The following is a 20,964-nucleotide window of genomic DNA, read 5'->3' as shown; positions in this document are numbered from 1 at the left end:
TGTTTTTACTTTGTGCTGCATTATTCTTATATGATCAATGAATGAGAGAGATCTCAATTTTTATCTTCGTCAACTGATACGAAAGGTCAACATTTGTAATTTATTTGTTCAGTTTATTGAAGCAATCAGCGTTTAAAAATAGAAGGCTGCGGTATTTGTAAATATTTAATTCATTATTTTTTTTGGAGCCACGTGAAAAATACTTGAAAAATGTTCAATTTTTATTCAAAATTTAAATTTTTCTTTTTTACGATTATTGTTGCTTTTGAAGAGGTTCTAATAATAAATTTGTGTTTAATATTTACGTTGCCTTCAATCACTCGAATATTTATTTATAGTTTGTGTGAAGTGATATGGATAATTAACTACTTAAAGCTTATCGTCGAATGCTCAAAGAACGTATTTAACGTAATTGTATAATATAAGAAAAATTGAAATTCAAAAATTTAAATATGTTTTCCAAAGCAACTCAACAGATGGTTCATTCATAAATCAGGCATAGCTTAGACAACAAATGAATTAATCGTTAACTGTGTAACAGTTTTATATTTATAGCTAACGTTTAAATTATTAAAAATTTACAATTAAAGTATTAATTAAAAATTATTAAATTTAGCAGCGCCAAAATGCCTGAACTAAAAGTATATTTAAGTCAAGGCGCGAACCACTCAAACGGAATTGTTTGAAACTTAGCTAGATGTTCCAAAATTAGGTCATAATTGTAAGCTTAATTACTGATAACTAATTACAAAACTGCTGATAATCTACTTGTTTCTAATTAATTAGCTTTAGTAAATTGCTAGGATACTTAGTAACTTAGATATGGATGATTGAATTTATTACAATAGCGTCATCTAACGTCTTTAAATTGAGTTTATTGAAAAGCTAAACTGGTTGTATAGTTATAACAAACAACTTTTACTTATAATTTTATTGATTACTTAATCATTCAAAATATATTTTAAATACTACTTTACAACTAAATATATATACTATATTACTATAAAATAAGTTTAAATATTCAAATCAAAATATAATAATAAATTAGAAAACACACTCTAGGTGGCACTGAGTAAGAAAATACAATCAAATTATCAAATTAAGAGACAATTTAACAATTATTGTGTAAATTATTTATATAAGTGCAATTTTTGCACTGTTGCAATGTACATTGTACAAAATGAATTATACTTGTTGAATGTTTAATTAAATTTAATTGTAAAGATTTAAGTATTGTTTAAGTAACTTAAGTATTTGCTTATTTTCTAAATTAAAATTTTTGAATCATTTACATACTATGGAAAATAAATTGATCTGTTGCAAAGGGCTACCAACTATGGGTCTTTGTGCCCTTTATTGTTCAATTCAAAGGCATTCTAATATTAGAGATTTTTTTTTATATTTCACTAGGATGAATGTTGATGCAGTTGCATAACTCTTGAGATAGTAGTTTTTTGTGTGGGAGTAGCAGGAAGGATGTTTGTATTGGATTGGAATAATTCTTAGATAACTGGCATTCTCTTGCTGTATGTTATTTATGTATATAGTCTGGCAATGTATCGACGCATGCGATAATAGCATCCGACCTATGTCAAAGTGACATTAGGGTGATTCTGCAGGACGAAGATGGCCGATGGGCGTTCGTGCGCACCAAGCAACATTGATCCTTATTGGTCCTTGACATAGGTTCGAGGGGCGAATCGTCTCTGTGGTACGAGCGAACCGCTATTGATTTCAATGAATACGCTCCGTTCTGACGTTTAATGGTAGAGGCTGAGGGTGTCAAACAATGCCCCAATGAAACTAGTAAAATGTTCATTTAACATTTGACCGAAACTACCGTCTGATCTAGAGCGAATACGAAGCGAAGAGGGATCGTGTTTTTGCTGTGATTATCTCCTGAGATTGAGCTCCTTTGCAGAGGATAGAGGAAAATGTCGGTCGCTGGAACCCCGTCAGGTGATCCTTACGTTATAGTGCCCCGCGAGAGGGTCCGTTACGAGGACCAATTCAAAGCCCTCAAGCCCCAGAATGGAGTGGTCACCGGGGACCAGGCCAAAGGATTCTTCCTCCAATCTCAACTCCCACCCATCATCCTTGGACAGATATGGTAGGTTTACAACTGATTCGCAAATTTCGATTCACTGCAATCTCAAAATACGATACAATTTACAGGGGATTGGCAGATACTGATGCTGATGGAAAAATGGATCTGTACGAGTTCTCCATTGCCTGCAAACTGATCAACTTGAAGCTCCGGGGATATGAGATCCCTAAAGTACTGCCACCAGTTATGTTGGCTTCATTGAAGGGTCAAAGTCCACCCACAATTCCTCCTCTTCCGAATGCTTCTCTCATAAATGCACCACCCAGGCCTGAGCCTCCGAAGATCTCTGCTCAGCCTCTGATCAGTCAGTCAATGATACACAATAATACACAACCTCCAATGATCCCACCGCAACCTGCTATGGTTCCAATCATGTCACAGCCGATTATGGGTCAAGCACAGACACAGCCAATCATGATGCCACCACAGCAACTTCTAATTTCCACACAGCCACCTGTAATTCCGACCGGTATTGTACCGCCCATGCAATCTGTGCCGCCTCTGGTGGCTGCAGGTGTTGCTGCACCCGCATCCGCCCATATGTCACCCATGGGTGTTGTGCAAACGTCCAGCAACAATACTCCAAGAGCCAGTGTGACCAGCTTGGATCGCGTCGATTCTCCTCAAGTGGAATGGGCCGTTCCGCATCAAACGAAGCTGAAATACACGCAGATTTTCAACACAATGGATCGCACCAGAAGCGGATTCCTTACGGGTCCGCAAGCTAGGAACGTTATGGTTCAAACGAAGCTAGCTCAAAATATTCTGGCCCAGATTTGGGCCCTATCCGATATGGATTCTGATGGGCGTTTGGGCTGCGAGGAGTTTGTCCTTGCCATGCATCTTTGCGAGCAAGCCTCTTTGGGTACGATGCCACCTACCGCACTACCCCCAGACATGATTCCTCCTTCGTTCAGAAGGATGCCCAGAACTGTATCGCGCACTGCCTCCATATCCAGTCAAGGCAGTGGCCAACCAGAGGCTGCAGTAGATCTCACTCTTATATCACAAAGTAAGCAAATTTATTTTAATTTTGTGTTTATTCATCATTTAATACTATTTTTTGTTAGATTCCTTTGAAGATAAACGAAAAGAAAACTTTGAAAAGGGTCAGGCCGAATTGGAGCGTCGCAGAAAAACGCTTTTGGATCAGCAGAGGAAGGAGGCTGAAGAGCGTGAGCGCAAGGAAAGAGAAGAGCTGGAGAAGAGAGAGAAGGCTCGTCTCGAAGCCGAGCGTAAGCGTGCAGAAGAACTGGAGAAGCAAATGCGAGAGCAGCAGGAGAGGGAACGCATGATGGAGGAAGAGCGTAAGCGGCAGGCGGATCAAAGGGAGGCGGCGCGCAAAGAAATGGAAAGACAACGACAGCTCGAATGGGAGAAGCAGCGACTGCAGGAGCTTCAGCAGCAACGCCAGAGGGAGCAAGAGAACGTCCTGAAGCTGAAGGCCAAGAATCAGAGTTTGAGCATCGAACTGTCGACATTGAACGATCATGTCAAGGATCTGTCGCAGAAGATTTGCGATACGCGCGTAGGCGTATCAAACGTGAAGACAACTATCGATGGAATGAGATCCACGAGGGATACGTCGATGCAAGAGATGTCGCAGTTGAAGAACAAGTTGAAGGAGCAGAACGCCAAGTTGTTGCAGTTGTCGCAGGAGAAGGTGAAGTTGGACGCGAAGAACAAAATCAACTCGCAAATGAACGAGCACCAGTCCGAACAGACTAAGCAGGCGTACGAGAACAAGGAGATTACCATTAAAAATCTGAAGGAGAAGCTGGAGGATATGGAAGGAGAAATCACCACCAAGATGTCGGATATCGAGAACAACAATTCGCAGCTGACGGATTTGAAGACTCAATTGTCAGAGTTAATGAACGAGTGCGAGGATCTGTACTCGGTGTACCAGCAGAAGAAGGGCACCGTTTTAGAAATGAAGGATAAGAAGGTGAAGGATTTCAGCACTGCTTGGGGTAACGAAACCAGCTGGGGCAACGAACCAGACACCGCATCTTGGCCGGCGGATAATTGGGGAGCCGAAGAGAAGACGGTGATTTCTAATACGGAAACTGCACCACCCTCTGCTGTCTCTTCAGATCCAGCTGCACATGGAAACGTCAAGTATCGGGCACTGTATGAGTTTGTTGCAAGAAACACGGACGAGATTAGTTTCCAACCAGGAGATATAATAAATGTAAGAGATTAAAAAAAAAAATGTAAATATTCAAGAGGTAAATTATTGTTATTTCTTAAGGTGCCGCTGGAACAAACTGGAGAACCAGGTTGGTTGGCCGGAGAGATCAGAGGTCACACTGGATGGTTCCCCGAATCTTACGTGGAGCCTGCGGAAGGCGTCAACGTGAGAGGATTCGAAGAAACGGTCGTTGCTGAACCATCGCCTGTCGCAGTTGTCGAGGATCTGGAGAGCAAACGATTGGAGTGAGTGCAAACTGTGAATTAGTTTTGCTTCAATCAAGTGTGTTTCGTTGCGATTTCAGGGGAATCGTCGAAGTCCCCGAAACCATTCCAGAGCAGCCGGAGATGGTGCAGCAGCCTGTCGCAGCAGCGATCGAAGAGGAAGCGGAATTCTACGTGGCGAGTTATCCGTACCAGAGCGTGGAGCAAGGGGATCTCACCTTCAACGCCGGCGAAATCATCGGGGTGATCAAGAAGGAGGGCGACTGGTGGACCGGTAAAATCGACGATCGCGTCGGAATTTTCCCCAGCAATTACGTCCAGAAGATGGACTTGGTGAGTGAGCTTTTTCGTAACTTTTTCTTTGGGTTTCGTTTGTTTGTTCGCTCTCAGAATGTGCTCGTCTAACATGTGTCCCGTTGTTTCTGTTTGTCTTTCCATTAAACCATACAAAAAAAATTAAAAAAAAAGAACGCTACCGCTTCTGAGCCGCCACCTCCTGCGACCACTAACTCCTTTAATGCGGAACCGAAGGAGTCATTAAGCGAACAGCTGCAGCAAGACGCTGCGGCCAATGCCCAGATCGACAATGAAGTCTCGCTAATCAACGAAAACAGTAAGCCCGAACTTGAGAAAACGGACTTTGCCGTGCTCGCAGCTCAAACTCAGGTAAATATAATAATACCCAAACATATATAAATCACCTCCAGTTCTATTTATCATGTGTTCGCGTGTCGATGTGCTTGCCTTTGATTCGGGTTTGTTGTGAAAAAAACAAAAATCATTCAAATTTGTTTATATTTTAATTGATTAATTTGACCTTTGGCTCCATACACATTTATCTATAATATAGAAAGTTTTAGAAAATTGCAACAAGTCAAATTAGTTAACTAATTACAAACTTGATATTTTGTTTTAAACACAAACATTGATCAGTGATCATTTCATCAACAATCAATAAACATAATTAAGAAATTTTAAACTAGTAAAAACTTACTAGAAGTTTTAAAAATCTTTAACAAAATTGTTAATAATGTAGCAAATATCCTGAATAATTGTAATAAGTCAAATTAGTTAACTAATTACAAAATTGATATTTTGTTTTAAACACAAACATTGATCAGTGATCATTTCATCAACAACCAATAAACATAATTAAGGATTTTTAAACTAGTAAAAACTTGCTAAAAGTTTTAAAAATCATTAACAAAATTGATAATAATGTAGCAAATATCCTGTATAATTGTAATAAGTCAAATTAGTTAACTAATTACAAACTTGATATTTTGTTTTAAACACAAACATTGATCAGTGATCATTTCATCAACAACCAATAAACATAATTAAGGAATTTTAAACTTGCTAAAAGTTTTAAAAATCATTAACAAAATTGTTAATAATGTAGAAAATATCCTGAATAATTGTGAGTAAATATGTGTTGTTGTTGTGTAGCCGAGGAATAACAAGAAGCCGGACATTGCTTCGGTAATAGCGCCGTACCAGGCGACCAGCACCGAGCAGTTATCTTTGGAGCGAGGTCAACTGATCATGATCAGGAAGAAGACGGATTCGGGTTGGTGGGAGGGTGAGCTTCAGGCGAAAGGACGTCGCCGTCAGGTCGGTTGGTTCCCGGCTTCGTACGTGAAGGTCCTCAACAGCAGCGGAAGAGCGAGCGGCAGAACCACTCCGGTTTCAAGCACGCGAATGCAGCAGGAAGTCGTCATCGGTAAATTCAATATGCAACACCTGCAACATCTTAACAGCAACTGGAAAACGTTTTCAGACAAAGTGATCGCTCTCTATCCGTACACTGCCGCCAATCCGGATGAGCTTAGCTTCCTCAAGGACGAGATCATCAGCGTGACAGCGCGCGAAGAGCAAGCTTGGTGGCGCGGCGAACTCAACGGCGTCTCCGGCCTGTTCCCCAGCAACTACGTTTCTCCTCTACAGCAATGTAAGTAGCAAAATCTCTCTGCTTTCAAAATCTCGCGTTGAATATCACATCTTCAAAAAACAGCACAGCTTACAAACATTTCACACGCTTTTCCGCAACCATCATTTGCACCGCCTCTCTCTCTCTCTATTTCTATCTTTGAGACAGTCAGTCAGCTTCTAATAAATGCGTCTCTCATTCATTAAAATTCATTCGAGTTCTTGCGATGAAAGAAAATTGATTGTGTGATTTTTTTCTTGTCTGTTTGTAGGAACGTGAAAATAGCACCCATCCTACCCAATACTACCACATAAAAAAATAATTAATTAATCTAATCGAGGTAACAAAGAAAAAAAAAAGATACATGAATAAATAAGTTTGAAAAGAAAGCGAACAGAAACCGTAAATACAATATATAGATTTATTAATTAGCTGAACCTAGCGTAATTAGTTATCAGTGTAGCCATATATAATGTGTTGTACGTTGTATAGCTTTCAAAGCAAGACAAACCTTATTATTATTATTACATATATATATTATACAACTCGAGGTAAGAATCTCCGAATGCGTCGCTAGAGTTCGAACTAGACTACAGCAGGGATCGGTCGCATCCTCAAAATCTTGGGCCCATTTCCATTCTATGAAATTTTGTTCATTTTATTTTTTTGCACACACACTTATTACATACACTCACTTCACTGTGAATCAATTTATAATAATTGTGATAGATTATTATTCATTCATTTTTATATATATATAATTTTATGAACATTGTAATAATTTAGTAAGTTTTATGTGTCATTCTTTCTTTTTTTTTTATATATTTACCAATGCGATATTTATTATTCAATTATGATATTTCGATTATGCCAATTATTGTATTATTACCTTTTATCATGACTATTTCCTATATTTTTATGAATTATATACATTTTTTATTTTCCATTATTATTATTATGTAATTACTATGATTATTATTATTATAATTGCTATTTTGTACATTTTATTAGCTGTTTAGTGTGAATGTGTTCGGTAGGGTGGGTGCTCACTCTTGTGTCTTCTTCAATCAATCAATCAATCAATCAATCAATCAATCAATCACATGTTTGTTTGTTTTCGGTGCTCCAATCCTTAAAAATCTGTTATTTTATATCACTCTATCGTTTTTGCGTATCTTCAGTTGTGTCTTGTTGCAAAAAGATCGCAGACAGTTAACACCCACCTTACTCGCTCTCTAAATGGATCTTGATTTGTTAAACTGTAAAAGAAAGAAATAATAATTACTGTACGTTTTGTAGTTTATTGCAAAGTTATTGTTAATATCTCTTTATCTCTTTCACTCTCTGTCTGGCGCTCTCCTAAGAATGACGATGATGATTATGATGATTATACCTTTTAAATTGACAATTGGAAGTTTGAAGTGAAAAATATATGTTACAAATACAAAATAAATGATATGTCTTATTATGAACGAACACAGAACCTCGTGTTTTTTAATCTTAATCTCTACTCTTAGTAATGATCTCGAAACGCTTTTCAAGCAAATATTCTCACGTCTCTCATCTCTGTTGCTTTCATGTTGTGTGTCTAGTTCAAGAAGACGCTGCGAGTAGAAAGCGAAAAGACTGTGTTAACGAGTTGGTGCAGACGGAGCGAGCCTACATAGAGGACATGGCCGTTGTTAGGGACGTTTTCGAGGCGCCTCTGCTCGAAAGCAGAGTTATCAACAAGAAGGAAATCGAGAATATCTTCGTCAATTGGCAGGATATTCTCGGCTGCAATCGCGCCTTCCTGCAGGATCTCAACAAACGCATCGAGTCAGGAAGTGATATCGTAGGCGATATCATCTGCACACACGTAAGTACATCTTCTTAGACTAACAATTATTGATTGTATATAAATTAATTGTGTGTTAAAGTTGCCACAAATGAACGTGTACGCTGTGTTCTGTCGGAAGCAGTTGGATAGTGCGGCTCTTCTGCAGAATTTGTTTGAGAACTCGGCGCCGTTCAGAGAGGTGGTGAAGAAGTGTCAGAGTCATCCGGCGACGAAGGGAATGCCGCTGAGTTCGTTCCTGATCAAACCCATGCAACGGATCACCAAGTATCCTCTGCTCATCGGAAAGATATTGGAAAATACCCCTGACAATCACGCAGGTCCGGATCATTTTGAATTATCCGAAACGCGCATGTTTACGTTCGATTTTCTTTTTTTAAATTTAGATTATGCGAATTTGAAAGAAGCTCAAGTCTTGGCCGATAAATTTCTGAAGAGGATCAATGAGAACGTTAGGCAGAAGGAGGATTGGGAGCGTCTGGACTGGTTGCAGACGTACGTGCAGAACGATCTGAATATAACGTTCAACGGGAATACGAACAAGGTCGGAGCGCGAAAGCTGATACATTTCGGTATTTTTTCGAAGGTAATTTCGGATGGAAGTCGGTTCGAAAAGGAGTTTTTGTAAAAAAAATTTGGAATTGCAGGTGAAAAGCGGTAAGGAGCTGGTGGGATTTTTGCTCAACGATTTTCTTTTGCTCGTCCAACCGAGTAAAGTCCTCTCCACGCAGTTCACTTTCCAGAAGAACAATAATGTTTCTTACAAGATGTACAAGCAGGTATTTGCATATTTTGTTGCTACAAGTTTAAAAAATGTATGAATTTTTTTTTGATGTTTTCGTTTTTGCAGCCGTTGATGGTGAACGAGTTGAAGGTTTCGAAGGGAAGCGTCGAGAGTGTCGAAGCAGGAACGGACGCGAATCGAGTGTTGAAGTTGCAGGACAATAAGGTGACGTTGGCTCTGCTCACGCCGAGCGTGAACGAGTGTAGCCTTTGGTTGAAGAGGATCGAAGCGGCGAAGGAGATGTACGAGAAGGTTGTATCATTGACGAAGCCGCGTCCCAAGACCAGTAAGTTTTCGTTACCATCGACGTATATGAGTATGACTGCTCGAAACAATTTATCAAAAAAAAAAAAGATCTGCGTGGCTCTGTTCTGTGTTCTGATGTGTGCTTCTTTTTTTTTTGTTTTTTTTTCTCTTCTGTCTGTCCATTTGCTGTGGTTTGTGGTCACCACAGAGGCGACCGGTGTGAGTAAGGGCCGTCTGCTTGTCCATGTGCTAAAAGGGAAACGTTTCGTGCACACCGGTAAGTCTCTAATGCATGCCCTCTCTTCGGTTTTCTCTTTGTAGTGGACTTTCGGTCGGCGAACTGGCTCTACGTGCATGTGATAGGCGCTGGCGAACTGTACCCGAGATGTAGGAAGGCGCAGAACAGGACCAGCAAAACTCTGTCCTTTATTCTAGGTCGGTCCTTCGTCCAGAACATCTACTGCCGCGTCTCGCTGGGCGACAGCGTGCAGAACACGAACGTCGCCGCGGACAGCATGAACGGTAATCCACCAGCATCGCAGCAGGCCAACAACGGTATCCCTCAACCGCCGAGTCTCATCTGGAACTTCAGCATGCAGTTTCCGATACGCACAATTCAAGATGAGATGCTCACCGTCGCAGTGTACGAGATGTGCCCATTCAGTCCAGATGGTTTGTTCTTCAAATGCTGCTGCGAATTTTAAAGATCTGCAGTGATAAAGAATCATCAATTTTAGAATTTTTGGGACGAGCCGACGTGAAGCTGAGGGATCTGCACGCCGAGTACAAAGCGCGAAAGGTGAACGGACCAATCACTAAGAAGCTGATCTTGCACCAGGTGGAGTCGGGGGAGGTCGTCATCAAGTTTGACATGCAACTCTTCTCCGACTTTTGAACCGGGATAAAAGGTAAATTATAAAAAAAAGAAAGGCTGATCGCAAAACAAGCAACTAGCTACACACACACATTGTATTCTCTCCACTAATAATGCTAAAACTGCCAAAATTAATTGATATATATATAGACAATACTAATAAAATTTAAGATTTCATTCAAGACACGAGATTAGGACGGATTACATTTATTTGCTTTTGACCACAATCGATCAGTATTTTATATAATTTATTCGTGTGATATTTTTTTCGAGTACAAAATTTTCTTTTAAATTTACACAAACAAGAAATTATTATTTTTTTTTGTTTCCTCTTAGTTGTTATTCGTGGCGAGTAAATGAATCTTGACCTCTCGTGAATTGCACGAACGCACAAAACATCTAAAATTCTTTCAATAAGAAAACAAATAAGTTTGTGCGTTTTAGGGATCATTCGAAATGCGCTTAGGTTTCAGAAACATTGTTTTCCCTACTTTCTTTTTAACAAAGTATTTAAAGAAATTGCTCGATTTAATTCTAAAACATAATAGATATTTAAAAATTTGTTGATTACTCTAAAAAGAAATGTTATATATATATATCTATAACTGTTTTTTAATCTCTTGATATTATTAATATATTCAAATAATATATATGTATATTAAAGAACGTTTACAATTTTTATACTATTTACGTAAAAAAAAAAAACGTTGGATTGTCGAAATTTGTTTGTTGGGAATTTGATAATAATTATAGTAAGTGATTGGGGGATTTCTTTTAAAACATATCATCTGTTTTATTAATTCATTTTTTTTAGAGTTTTTAATACTTTATCTTTATTTTTTGGAATTGTTTAGTTTATTTTTTTACACACGTATTATATATATATATTTATAGATATAAAAATAATATATTTATAATCTTACTTATATAATGAAATTGCAATCATCGTTCTTCCGCGAACACAACCCTAGACAATACGAGATTTTGTTTGTATCTTATATGTTTGTTTGTTTGTTTTAACATCACACATATTGTTGTTGTTGTTGTTTGTTGTGAATGTTCACTGTTTGTTTTTCTTCTCGTTTTTTTTTGTTAACTGTTAAAGGAAATGTAGCGAAATTTACTTAAACGAATAAAAATACATTAACTATTGCTTAAAAATATATATATTTGTTTATTTTATAATTTGTTCTGTTCGAAATTTAATGACAATTCGCATTCTTGAATCATTTGCTTCGATAGAATCAAATTGGCAATGATTTAATTGCTTTGGCAACGTACTTAAGCGTTGTTATGGAAACTGTTTTATATAATATTCTGACGTAAGGTTGTAATGTTGATTGGTCATTAAATTACGTACAGAAGGACGTAGCTTATTCTATTCTCTCTCTCTCTTTTGATATTAAATATTAATTAAATAAATAAATAAATTACATACACATTCGTTGTTTTGTTCTCTCTCTGTCTCTCTTTTTGTTTTCTTCTTTCTAGATTCACGCCACATGCACACTTTGAAAATATACAATTTAAATTAAGTAACCCCCACTTAATTCGCGTTTTTTTTTTTTGCATTTCCCTCCCAATAAAACCAATCACCAGTAATTTGTCCTTAATTTTGCCAGTCCGGAGTTCTCTCTATTCCTGCCGCTCGTTGACGGTCATCTCCTTCGCTTCGGCGTCGGGGAAACTGTAGATGGGCTTGAAGCCGCCCTCCAATTGCGGTTTGAAGTTCTCGATGTCGAACTCGCTGGTGGTGAGGACGGACGGGGACGTGGTAGAATCTTCCTTTCCTTTCGGCTCTTCCTTGTCGCGGATGACGTGCCAACCTTGGGAGATGGTGTGGTCCAGGTTGACGCTCGCTTGGAATGGTGCTTGGAAGTCTTGAGGTTTGATCGTGTCTTCTGGTGTCTGCTGTTGTTGCTGCGGCTGCGGCTGCTGTTTGGGTATCATCATCATCATCATCACAGGAGGTTTCTGGTTCAATTGAGGATGGGTGTGCATCACTGCGCTAACGGTGAATTCGGAATCACCGCCGATCGCAGCGAATTTCTCCGCGTTCGGTTCCGTGGGAGTGTAGGCTACTGCGATCGGACGGTCCGTGTAAGTCTTCAGAGTGGCAGAGATTTGGTTGGGGTTTTTGGATGTGATGATCCTGGATTCTGGGTCTTCGATGGTGTTCCATTGGTTGGATGATATGAACGTTGGTTCGTCTGGTAAGATGTTCTCAGCGACTTCAGGCGTTGGTACGTGCAGGATGGACGGATCCGGCCTTTCGAGAGGGTAAGGAAAATCGGATTTGATTGGATGCGATGGACGTGGATGGGGTTTCAGGATGGGCGAATCGTGTCGCTCTGTCAGCTCGAAATTGAATTCTTTGGAAGGCGGCGGCTCTCTGATCCCTTCGATTTTAGAAGGGGGAAGAGGTAATTCGGCCCTCGTCCCAATCACCACTGATTCCTTCTTGTTGCTGTCAATCGCGTCCAAGTGAAGAGGCGGAGTTTTTACAGGATACACCACGTACAGAGGATTATCCTCGTTGATTTGCGGATTGGTTATGATGGGCGTGATCTTGGTGGCGTCTTTCTTGGCTTGGATCATCTGCAGAGTTTCCGGGTCATCACCGCTTCGTCGATTCGCAATCACAACTTTCGGCGGAATCGGAGGGAACCCGTAAGAGGGGATCTTCTCCTCGTCCGGTTTCTTGTTCATCTTCGGCGGAAGCGGCGGTGGTTGCAGCTTCTCGAAGAACGCGATCGGACGATTCGAGGGTCTTTCGAGCAGCGGTTGCCTCGCGTAGTTCTTCGGATGGTAATTGTTGTGATGGTAGTTGTTCTTAATGTTTGGGCGGAACTGCGGAAGAATTACCGGCGGTTCGTTGACTCCTTCGTCGATCCTCTTGAAGATCTCGATGGTGCGCGGCGGTTGATCGTACTGCGGTCTTCCGGTGTGGAAGTGCCCCGGTCTCGGATCCCACGGGGGTCGAAGACCGTACATCGGCCTCGCCGGATATTTCTTCTCCGGCGGTGTTAAATTACTTGGTAACGGATGGTACATCGGTTTCGAACTCAACTTGAGTATTTCCCTGTTGGGCGTTTGCTGCGGTTGTGGAACAAGCGGCGGTGGCGATAAATCCGGAAGATGCGTGGTCTTTTCATCGGGAAACACGATTTTCGGACCGCTCCCTTTCGGAAACTCGACGTTCTTATCCAGCTCCAGTTTTTCATCTACCACCTGCCCCGGTTTCACCTGTATCCCTATTGAGAGAGTTTCCTCTGAACTGCGGATGGGTTGAATGGTAACGCTGCTGCCGTACTTCTGGATGTCGTTGCGAATCTCCTGAAGATTGTTCATCGGTCTGAACGGGTTTCCTTCGTACGGACTCTCCTTGATGCTCGAGCCCACGTAAGATCCTCCTTCAACGTTCTGGTGATTGCCGACGACGAAGGAAACCGTGTCTTGGTCTGGGGCGATGTGGATGTTGCTGGTGCTCGGCGCTTGCGGATGCACGTAATTGAACTTGCTGATGACCTTCTCGTGGTTCAATTTCTCGCGGATGTTCGTCGTGGCCACGATAATCGGTTGTCTGTTATTATGTGTAACGTGGTTTTCACCCAGAGGCAAAGAAGTCACCTTCTCATCATCGATTCCTTCAGTGGGAGGAGGTAAAGTGGTAGTTGTTGTTGTAGTCGTCGTGCTCGGAGTGGTAACGGGATCAGTATAATAGTCATACTCTTTCTCGGTGGGTTTAGAAACGTAATCATCGTAATCAAAGCTCATTTGGGAACCTGTTAAAACGTTCTTCTCAGTGGTCACCGGTTTATTAGCGGGAAGATTATTGAATAACTTCGGTGGTGGAGTTTTCTTTTCTTCAGAATAATCGTAATCACCGAAGATTTGCTCGAAGAATCCCATGGCTCGTTTCGTCGTCGTTTCCAGAGGATACTCTTCGTTGAAGCTGGGATGGTTCATCGGACTTTTAGAGAGATTGTCTTTATGCGTGGTACTCGGATACGTGGGGGACGGAGTCGTCGTGGTAGTCGTCGTTGTGGTTGTGGTTTGTCGTTCCTCGACGTTGTCCTGACTAAAGTAATGCTTAGTTGTGAAATACGTAGGCCTCATCGTCGGTTTATACGTGGTCACTATATAATTCTTGTGATTCTGATGCTTGTTAACATTCCCCTGCACTTTAGTATTAGCATAAGAACTCGAGATCAACGGATAAACGTACTTATTCGAATTGTACTTCACTGGTAAATTCAGATAATCATGGAAATTCGTCGTCAAACGATTGATATCGCTGGTCTTGTGACTGCCAGAGATCGGTCCATCTCTCCTATCAATACTAGACTTATCGTACTCGGATTGATCCGTCTCTTCGTCCTCAACTTCGCCCTCTTCGAAATCATCCTCGTAAACTTTCGACGGTTTGAATCCGATGTTTCCAGTTAACGGATCTCTTTCACCGTAGAAAGGTTTTCCGCGATTGAATAAATTCTCAGGCAGATTGTAGCCGGACACTATAAGAGGCGACGGATTCGGGATTTCCTCACTGTAAACGTCTTCCTGCGAGATCGAACCGATTATTAGCAAACATTATAAGCTTAAGATTTAAATTTGAAATACCGTCGAATTGTAAATCTCCTGGCTGTTCGAGTCGCTCAGGTCGATTTTGAAATCGTACGAAGACGTCGACGTTCTTCCATCCACGTTGTCTTGGTGACCGCCGATGAGAGCGGCCGCGTCCACCGTCACCAGGAGGATCGCCGGAACGGAGATGAGTATCTTTATGATCGTCATCACTATATACTGAAGTTCCATAACACCTGATCCGATCTGTAAAACGAAATATACACATTTATACTTTTACAATTCTTTAACTAAATTATGTCTTAATCTTCCAACATATATTAGGAAACATTATATAAACATCAACTCTAACTGTTAGAAACAAAATTGAGATTTTAATTAAGCTTTTGATTCAGGATTGGTTTGCTTGAAACTTTAAAATCAAGTAAAGTCACTTGAAAATTATTATTTTCTTACAATTCAATTGTACATTTCTGAATGGTTTAATTTGTGTGTGTTATATTTAAGTGCGCGCATTCTTTCGTTGTTTGTTTTCCGCGTTAGCTGGACGACGAGGATGGTCTTCGGTATTTGGTTTACGCTGGGTTATGGTTATTGCGCGCGAGCGAACGAGCACCCACACGACCTCCAAAGGTAACGGTACCCATTCGGATTCTGCTGCCTCTTCGTGTGAGTGTTTGTGTTTCGGTCTCGGTCAAGGTAAGAAAGACGAAATAACCTTGCCTCCGCTGACCCACATTCGGCCGGGGCGAGAACAACGCACCTCTCGATGACCCGTTTACATCTAACAGGAAATCATTTTCTGACTCACAAAATTATAATAATAACAATCTTTTCTTTTACGTTCGTTCGTTCGTTCGTGCACGTCCTACGAGGAATTCGGTGAAAGTTTAGGCCAGCTTTTTCGAGCTTATGCATCTCGTGCCAAAAGGAACCAAAGAAAACAATAATACATAAAACGGAAACGTAACACCAATCATCATCATCATCATCGCATAACAGAACAGACAACGAATAAAGTAAAACACGCATCGAAGTGAGTCAAAAACATTGACTTACTTTTGTGGTCCTTTTATTTCGTCATCTTCCTCTTCCTCTCGCGTGATCATTAAGGTGACATTCAAATGAGGATAATAGCTGACTATATCCAATTAGTACTAAGATCCTAGACGAAACAGTTAGTTCGAAAACTAATTTCGTTTTTTTTTTTTGTAACGAAAACAAAACGAAATTATAAGTTTGTATTTTAAATTAGAAACAACAACAATTCAATACAATCGTATCGTATAAAGAGCGCGATTACGCTTGTTCTAATTTCGACACAATTAGTATAATTTATTCGATTGTACGAAAGAAAAAAAATGTAGGTGCCATAGACAAATTCGATGATTCCGTTATTATGCTAACGCCGTGCATATTATTTAACACGCAACAACGTAAATATCATTCACAGATAAAGAATTTCATAATTTAGATGACGATGACGAAAAATTCATTAACAATTTTTACATATTTTCTTAGATTAGCTTCAATTTTAACTATAATTTAGTAACTTTGATAAAGTTTTTCTTTAATAATTTATTATATTAAATACATTTTTCAGTTAATGAATTGAATTGTACGTTAAATTGTTTGAATTTAAAATCACAATTTTAGGTGTAGAAATGCAATTATTTACATACTATATAGTTAAGATAAGTAAAACTTTGTAAATTGAAGAAAAAAAAAAATGAGAATATGAGTGAGAATTATTAACAATTTTTACATATTTCCTAGATTAGCTTCAATTTTAACTATAATTTAGTAACTTTGATAAAGTTTTTCTTTAATAATTTATTATATTAAATACATTTTTCAGTTAATGAATTGAATTGTACATTAAATTGTTTGAATTTAAAATCACTTTTTCAATTTTAGCTGTAGAAATGCAATTATTTGCATACTATATAGTTAAGATAAGTAGAACTTTGTAGATTGAAGAAAGAAAATGAGAATATGAGTGAGAATTATTGAAATTTCATTGAATTTTTCAAGAATAATTTTCTTAGAGAAACAGAATTTGGATTTACTGTACTTGAAACTTACTGTTATTGTTTACTTATAAAATCAAGTAAAACTTGAAAATCTAGTGCATACAACTAGAAATTGTAATGTGAAACGCAAACAGATTTTATTTCGGTCTTGATTCCACTTCCAATTCTTATATTGTTACAATTATTATACGTGTTTATTTGTTAACACTTTAAAAGTGTTGACTAAATACGTTTTTTTTATTATATTTAAACTTTAAATTAAGCGTACTAAGACTGCGCATTCCTCTTGAAACCTCTTTTGGATTTGCCTTAATTGAAATTTACTGTTTTCATAGTTTAATTATAAAAATCGTGTAAAACTACTTGAAAATCTAATGCAAACAATTTAAAATGTAATGAGAAATGTAACATTATTAAAATTGTATATAGCAACAACACACTTTGTTATAGAAATAAATACTTAAGAAACTACATTGAAAGTCTTTGAAAATTACTTTGTAAAAAACCAGAACATTAAAACAGAGGAATTTACAGTATGTGAGATCATCGTCAACATCGCACCTCCATGCAAAAACAAAATTGGAGCGACATTAGCAAAACCATGGCAACAGACAGGTAAATAGTATTGTGTTTGATGATGGGCGGCGATGAATATTTCATGGCTTGCTCTAAATATCATCGATACGGTTCGAAATGAATCTCGCTTCGAATGAACAGTAAAAGTTGCATTTACTTATCGGACGAAGTGAAATAGTTTTTCGTCGAAATGATTTTCTCTTTGGCTCAAACGCCGGTTTCGAACACTTTCCTCCGTCGTGACGACTCGCCGCTCTTCAGATAAGCTGTTTTTTTTTTCTTCTTAAATGAGTTTGCTTCGATTTCAATTGATTTATTTGCGCGTAATCCGTGCCCGACGACCTGATTTTGGGCGAGAAGGAAATACAAATTGTGGCTAATTTCGTAACGGTTATAAATTCTGTTTTCTTTTTATTTAGGCATGTTGTTGCATGCACGTCTATATACAATATGTGTTTTTTTTTGTTTCGTTCCTTTTGAGAGCGCGGATGCAAACGAGGTTGAGCTCCTTGCGGATAGCGGTATTCGAAGAGGTCCTCGAGTTCGGGTCGAGTTGCAGTCTAACTAGTCGTCCGTCCGAAAACTGGGCTATGCAGGTCTCTCTCTCGCATAATTCACTTTTGTTATAATTCCTATTGCTTATATAAAAGTCCGGTAGGTTGGCTAAGGCAGTAACAGTATGATTACGGTACTAAAAACCGCTACGAAAACCCCATACACGCTCGAAACGCTCCACTTCTCCGCCGCGTCGAATCCTTCAGCAAATTTCGGACTCTGGACCTCTAATGCTCCTCTTCTCACTCCGTGCAAAAGAGAACCAGACTCTTTCTCTCACCCGAAGTAAATTTAGAAAAGCGAAGTTAATCGTCGAGCGAGCTTTATTACCCAGGCCCCGAAACAATAAACCCTGACCAATTAAACGAGAAGCGCGAAAATAGTTTTCGTCCAAAAACTTACCGACAGACGAATATTTCGGGTGTCTTCTCTTTCCACTAAGAATCTCTTTCGCCTTTCCGTTTACGAAATCAGAGCAAAAAAAATACAAATTCAAGTTTAATTTATTGTTTTTTTTTTCTTCTTCTTCCAATTCAAATGGTCATCTCATCATCGCCGCACTCTTGCTCATAATTATCTTCGATCTCGAAGACCCGTTACCCGGAATACCACCACGCACTCTCGCGATTGTACTTTTGCAATGTTCCTCTTCCTTCTCTTGCAGGTTGTCTGTCAACAGCACACGTCCAGCTCGATGCCCGCACGATCGGTGACTGCTGCTGCTCACCACTCTTCGTTCGATTCTTCCTGATGTCTGAGGAAGAAGAAGTGGAGAAGGAGGAGGTTCTTCTCCCAATCTCTTCGGGCCGGTTTCCAGCCAGGTGGAAACGCGATCCTTCCGACCGCCGATTTTCGCGACGCATTTGCATTTTGCAGGATCGCAGGCGTTCCGACCGAATCCGAAGGCTTTCACCGCATTCGATGTATCGAATGTAGGTGAATGTAGAAGATTCTTTCTGTTTTCTGTCTGTGTCTCTGTTTTTTTTTTCTTCATTCAGGAACCACATTGTTCAACGAAGACGTTACTCATTCACTTGAACGTCCACAATTTAACAACCAAAACCTCACCAATAACAAAACGAATGAAAGTTTATTTTAAGATTCTTCAAAATCAGTTAATATCAACAGTTGTTATATTAATTTATTATAGATTTCCTTCATGTTTTTATGGAAATATTATTAATAATTAATCATTTGATGTTTATAGAAACAATTATAAAAGAATCAATGATTTTTCTTCATTAATCAATTAAAATCAACATTTTTTTTTCCTATAAATTTGTATACAATTAAATATTTCTTTCATTAAATTGAAATGTTACATTTAACGATTCTTTTAATTACTTTATTACTTCAATTAATACACATTTAACAATAATTGTTTCTAATTATTTTTGAATAACTTCTAATGAATTTTTTCAAATAAAATAAATAATATGAACCTAAAATTAACATTTTTAAGTTTACTTTGTCTAAACTTTGTAAAATTAACTTAATCAAATTATTCTGGTTTAATTGATTGACTAAATCAAACTAAAACTGATGAAGTTTTCTTTGAAAATAATACACTTTTTTTTACAATATATTTATTAGATTTTAATTAGAAAAGGCAATTATTAACATCTCACAAATAACAAAACGAATGAAAGTTTAACTTTAAGATTCTTCAACTTTAATGATTTTTATGAAAAATTATTAATAATTAATCATTTCATATTTATAGAAACAATTATAAATGAATGATTTTTCTTCATTATTTCAAAAATCAATTAAAATCAACATTTTTTTTCTATAAAATTATATACAATTAAATATTTCTTTCATTAAATTGAAATGTTACATTTAACGATTCTTTTAATTACTTCATTACTTCAATTAACAATAATTTCTAAATTATTTTTGAATAACTTCTAATGAAATTTTTCAAATAAAATAAATAATATGAACCTAAAATTAACTATTTTTAAGTTTACTTTGCTAAAACTTTGTAAAATTAACTTGAATCAAATTATTCTGGTTTAATTGATTGACTAAATCAAACTAAAACTGATGAAGTTTTCTTTGAAAATAATACACTTTTTTTTTACAATATATTTATTAGATTTTAATTAGAAAAGGCAATTATTAACAATTTCACTTCGCTACTTTGCATATCGCTCATTAATTTGCATACTTTCAATGCATAATTCATTCAAAGCATGTACTAGCATCAATATGCACAATAAAAAGTGTAAAGCTAAACGTGTAATTTTAATTTCTATAAAATCAGGTTAAAATGTAATTATAGAAACGCAATTATTGTGTCACATCCTTAAGGATGTCTACTATATACTCAAAAGATTAAATTTACTAACTTTGAAGCACTGATATATTAATAAAAATCAGGTTTTGAAGGAAAACATCTTCAAGGATGTCCACTATATACTATATATAAAAAAAAACAATATTTACCAAACTTAAATGACAAAATAATTTATTAAATTTAAATCATTAATATTTATGTAATTCTCGATTAAAAACAGTTTAATGCGTTATTATTGTATATTTATTGCAGATAAATATTGATGTTATTTCGTTTCCGACTTTTGTTATTTGTTATTGTATAGAATTTCGCTTGTAACGAATCAATTTCGTTGAATTATACAAATTTTTCATTTCGTACGTAAATCCAATGAAAAAAAAACCTATAGAAATGAAGTGTATATGTTAATGTTAGATGTGCAACGAAATATAAAAAGTCTGTTTGGTATTTTTCCAAACAGCTTACAAATACATACAAGAAGAAAAAAAAATCTAATAATATTTGAAGTAAAGTAATAATAACAGACGTGATTTATCGGTGCAAACTTGGAATGTTCAAGATTGCTCTTTCACAAACCAGACGAAAAAGCCCGTACGTTTTCTTGTGGGAAATAAATCAACATAAACTTGAACTTGTTTGAAAATTTCGGACTTGCATTCGCAATTAATCAACGCGAGTTTTATAAAACGCACGTTTGTTTCATTCAATAACGTAT

At 37.8% G+C, this 20,964-nt stretch overlaps 2 protein-coding genes across 6 annotated transcripts; one reads left to right on the top strand and one right to left on the bottom strand.

Annotated features, from left to right (window-relative positions):
- The first annotated feature begins 1,695 nt into the window (after positions 1-1,695).
- Positions 1,696-18,629, top strand: LOC108559714 (intersectin-1). Of its 5 annotated transcripts, none has more exons than XM_017917056.1 (17): positions 1,697-2,110; positions 2,176-3,119; positions 3,178-4,301; positions 4,362-4,546; positions 4,606-4,858; positions 4,994-5,191; positions 5,975-6,248; positions 6,306-6,476; positions 8,048-8,313; positions 8,375-8,612; positions 8,679-8,878; positions 8,940-9,071; positions 9,143-9,362; positions 9,531-9,599; positions 9,758-9,994; positions 10,060-10,230; positions 18,612-18,629. In XM_017917056.1, the coding sequence occupies exons 1-16, from the start codon at positions 1,935-1,937 to the stop codon at positions 10,215-10,217; spliced, it is 4,845 nt and encodes a 1,614-aa protein (XP_017772545.1). In that variant the 5' UTR covers positions 1,697-1,934; the 3' UTR covers positions 10,218-10,230; positions 18,612-18,629. The 5 variants fall into 5 exon arrangements, with proteins under 5 accessions (XP_017772547.1, XP_017772545.1, XP_017772544.1 ...); XM_017917055.1 differs by lacking the exon at positions 18,612-18,629 and adding an exon at positions 11,688-11,742; XM_017917054.1 differs by lacking the exon at positions 18,612-18,629 and having other exon boundaries at positions 10,060-10,455.
- On the bottom strand, positions 11,739-18,586 carry LOC108559715. Its single transcript, XM_017917059.1, has 3 exons — positions 18,350-18,586; positions 14,820-15,029; positions 11,739-14,759 (listed from the first exon to the last, which is right to left on the bottom strand). The coding sequence occupies exons 2-3, from the start codon at positions 15,012-15,014 to the stop codon at positions 11,832-11,834; spliced, it is 3,123 nt and encodes a 1,040-aa protein (XP_017772548.1). The 5' UTR covers positions 15,015-15,029; positions 18,350-18,586; the 3' UTR covers positions 11,739-11,831.
- Positions 18,630-20,964: the final 2,335 nt, after the last annotated feature.

The sequence above is a fragment of the Nicrophorus vespilloides genome, unplaced genomic scaffold, assembly GCF_001412225.1.
Source record: "Nicrophorus vespilloides isolate i.1.1-1 unplaced genomic scaffold, Nicve_v1.0, whole genome shotgun sequence".
In the NCBI taxonomy this organism is placed as follows: Eukaryota; Metazoa; Arthropoda; class Insecta; order Coleoptera; family Silphidae; genus Nicrophorus; species Nicrophorus vespilloides.
Note: the sequence above shows the minus strand (reverse complement) of the source record. Positions and strands in the feature narration are given on the sequence as shown.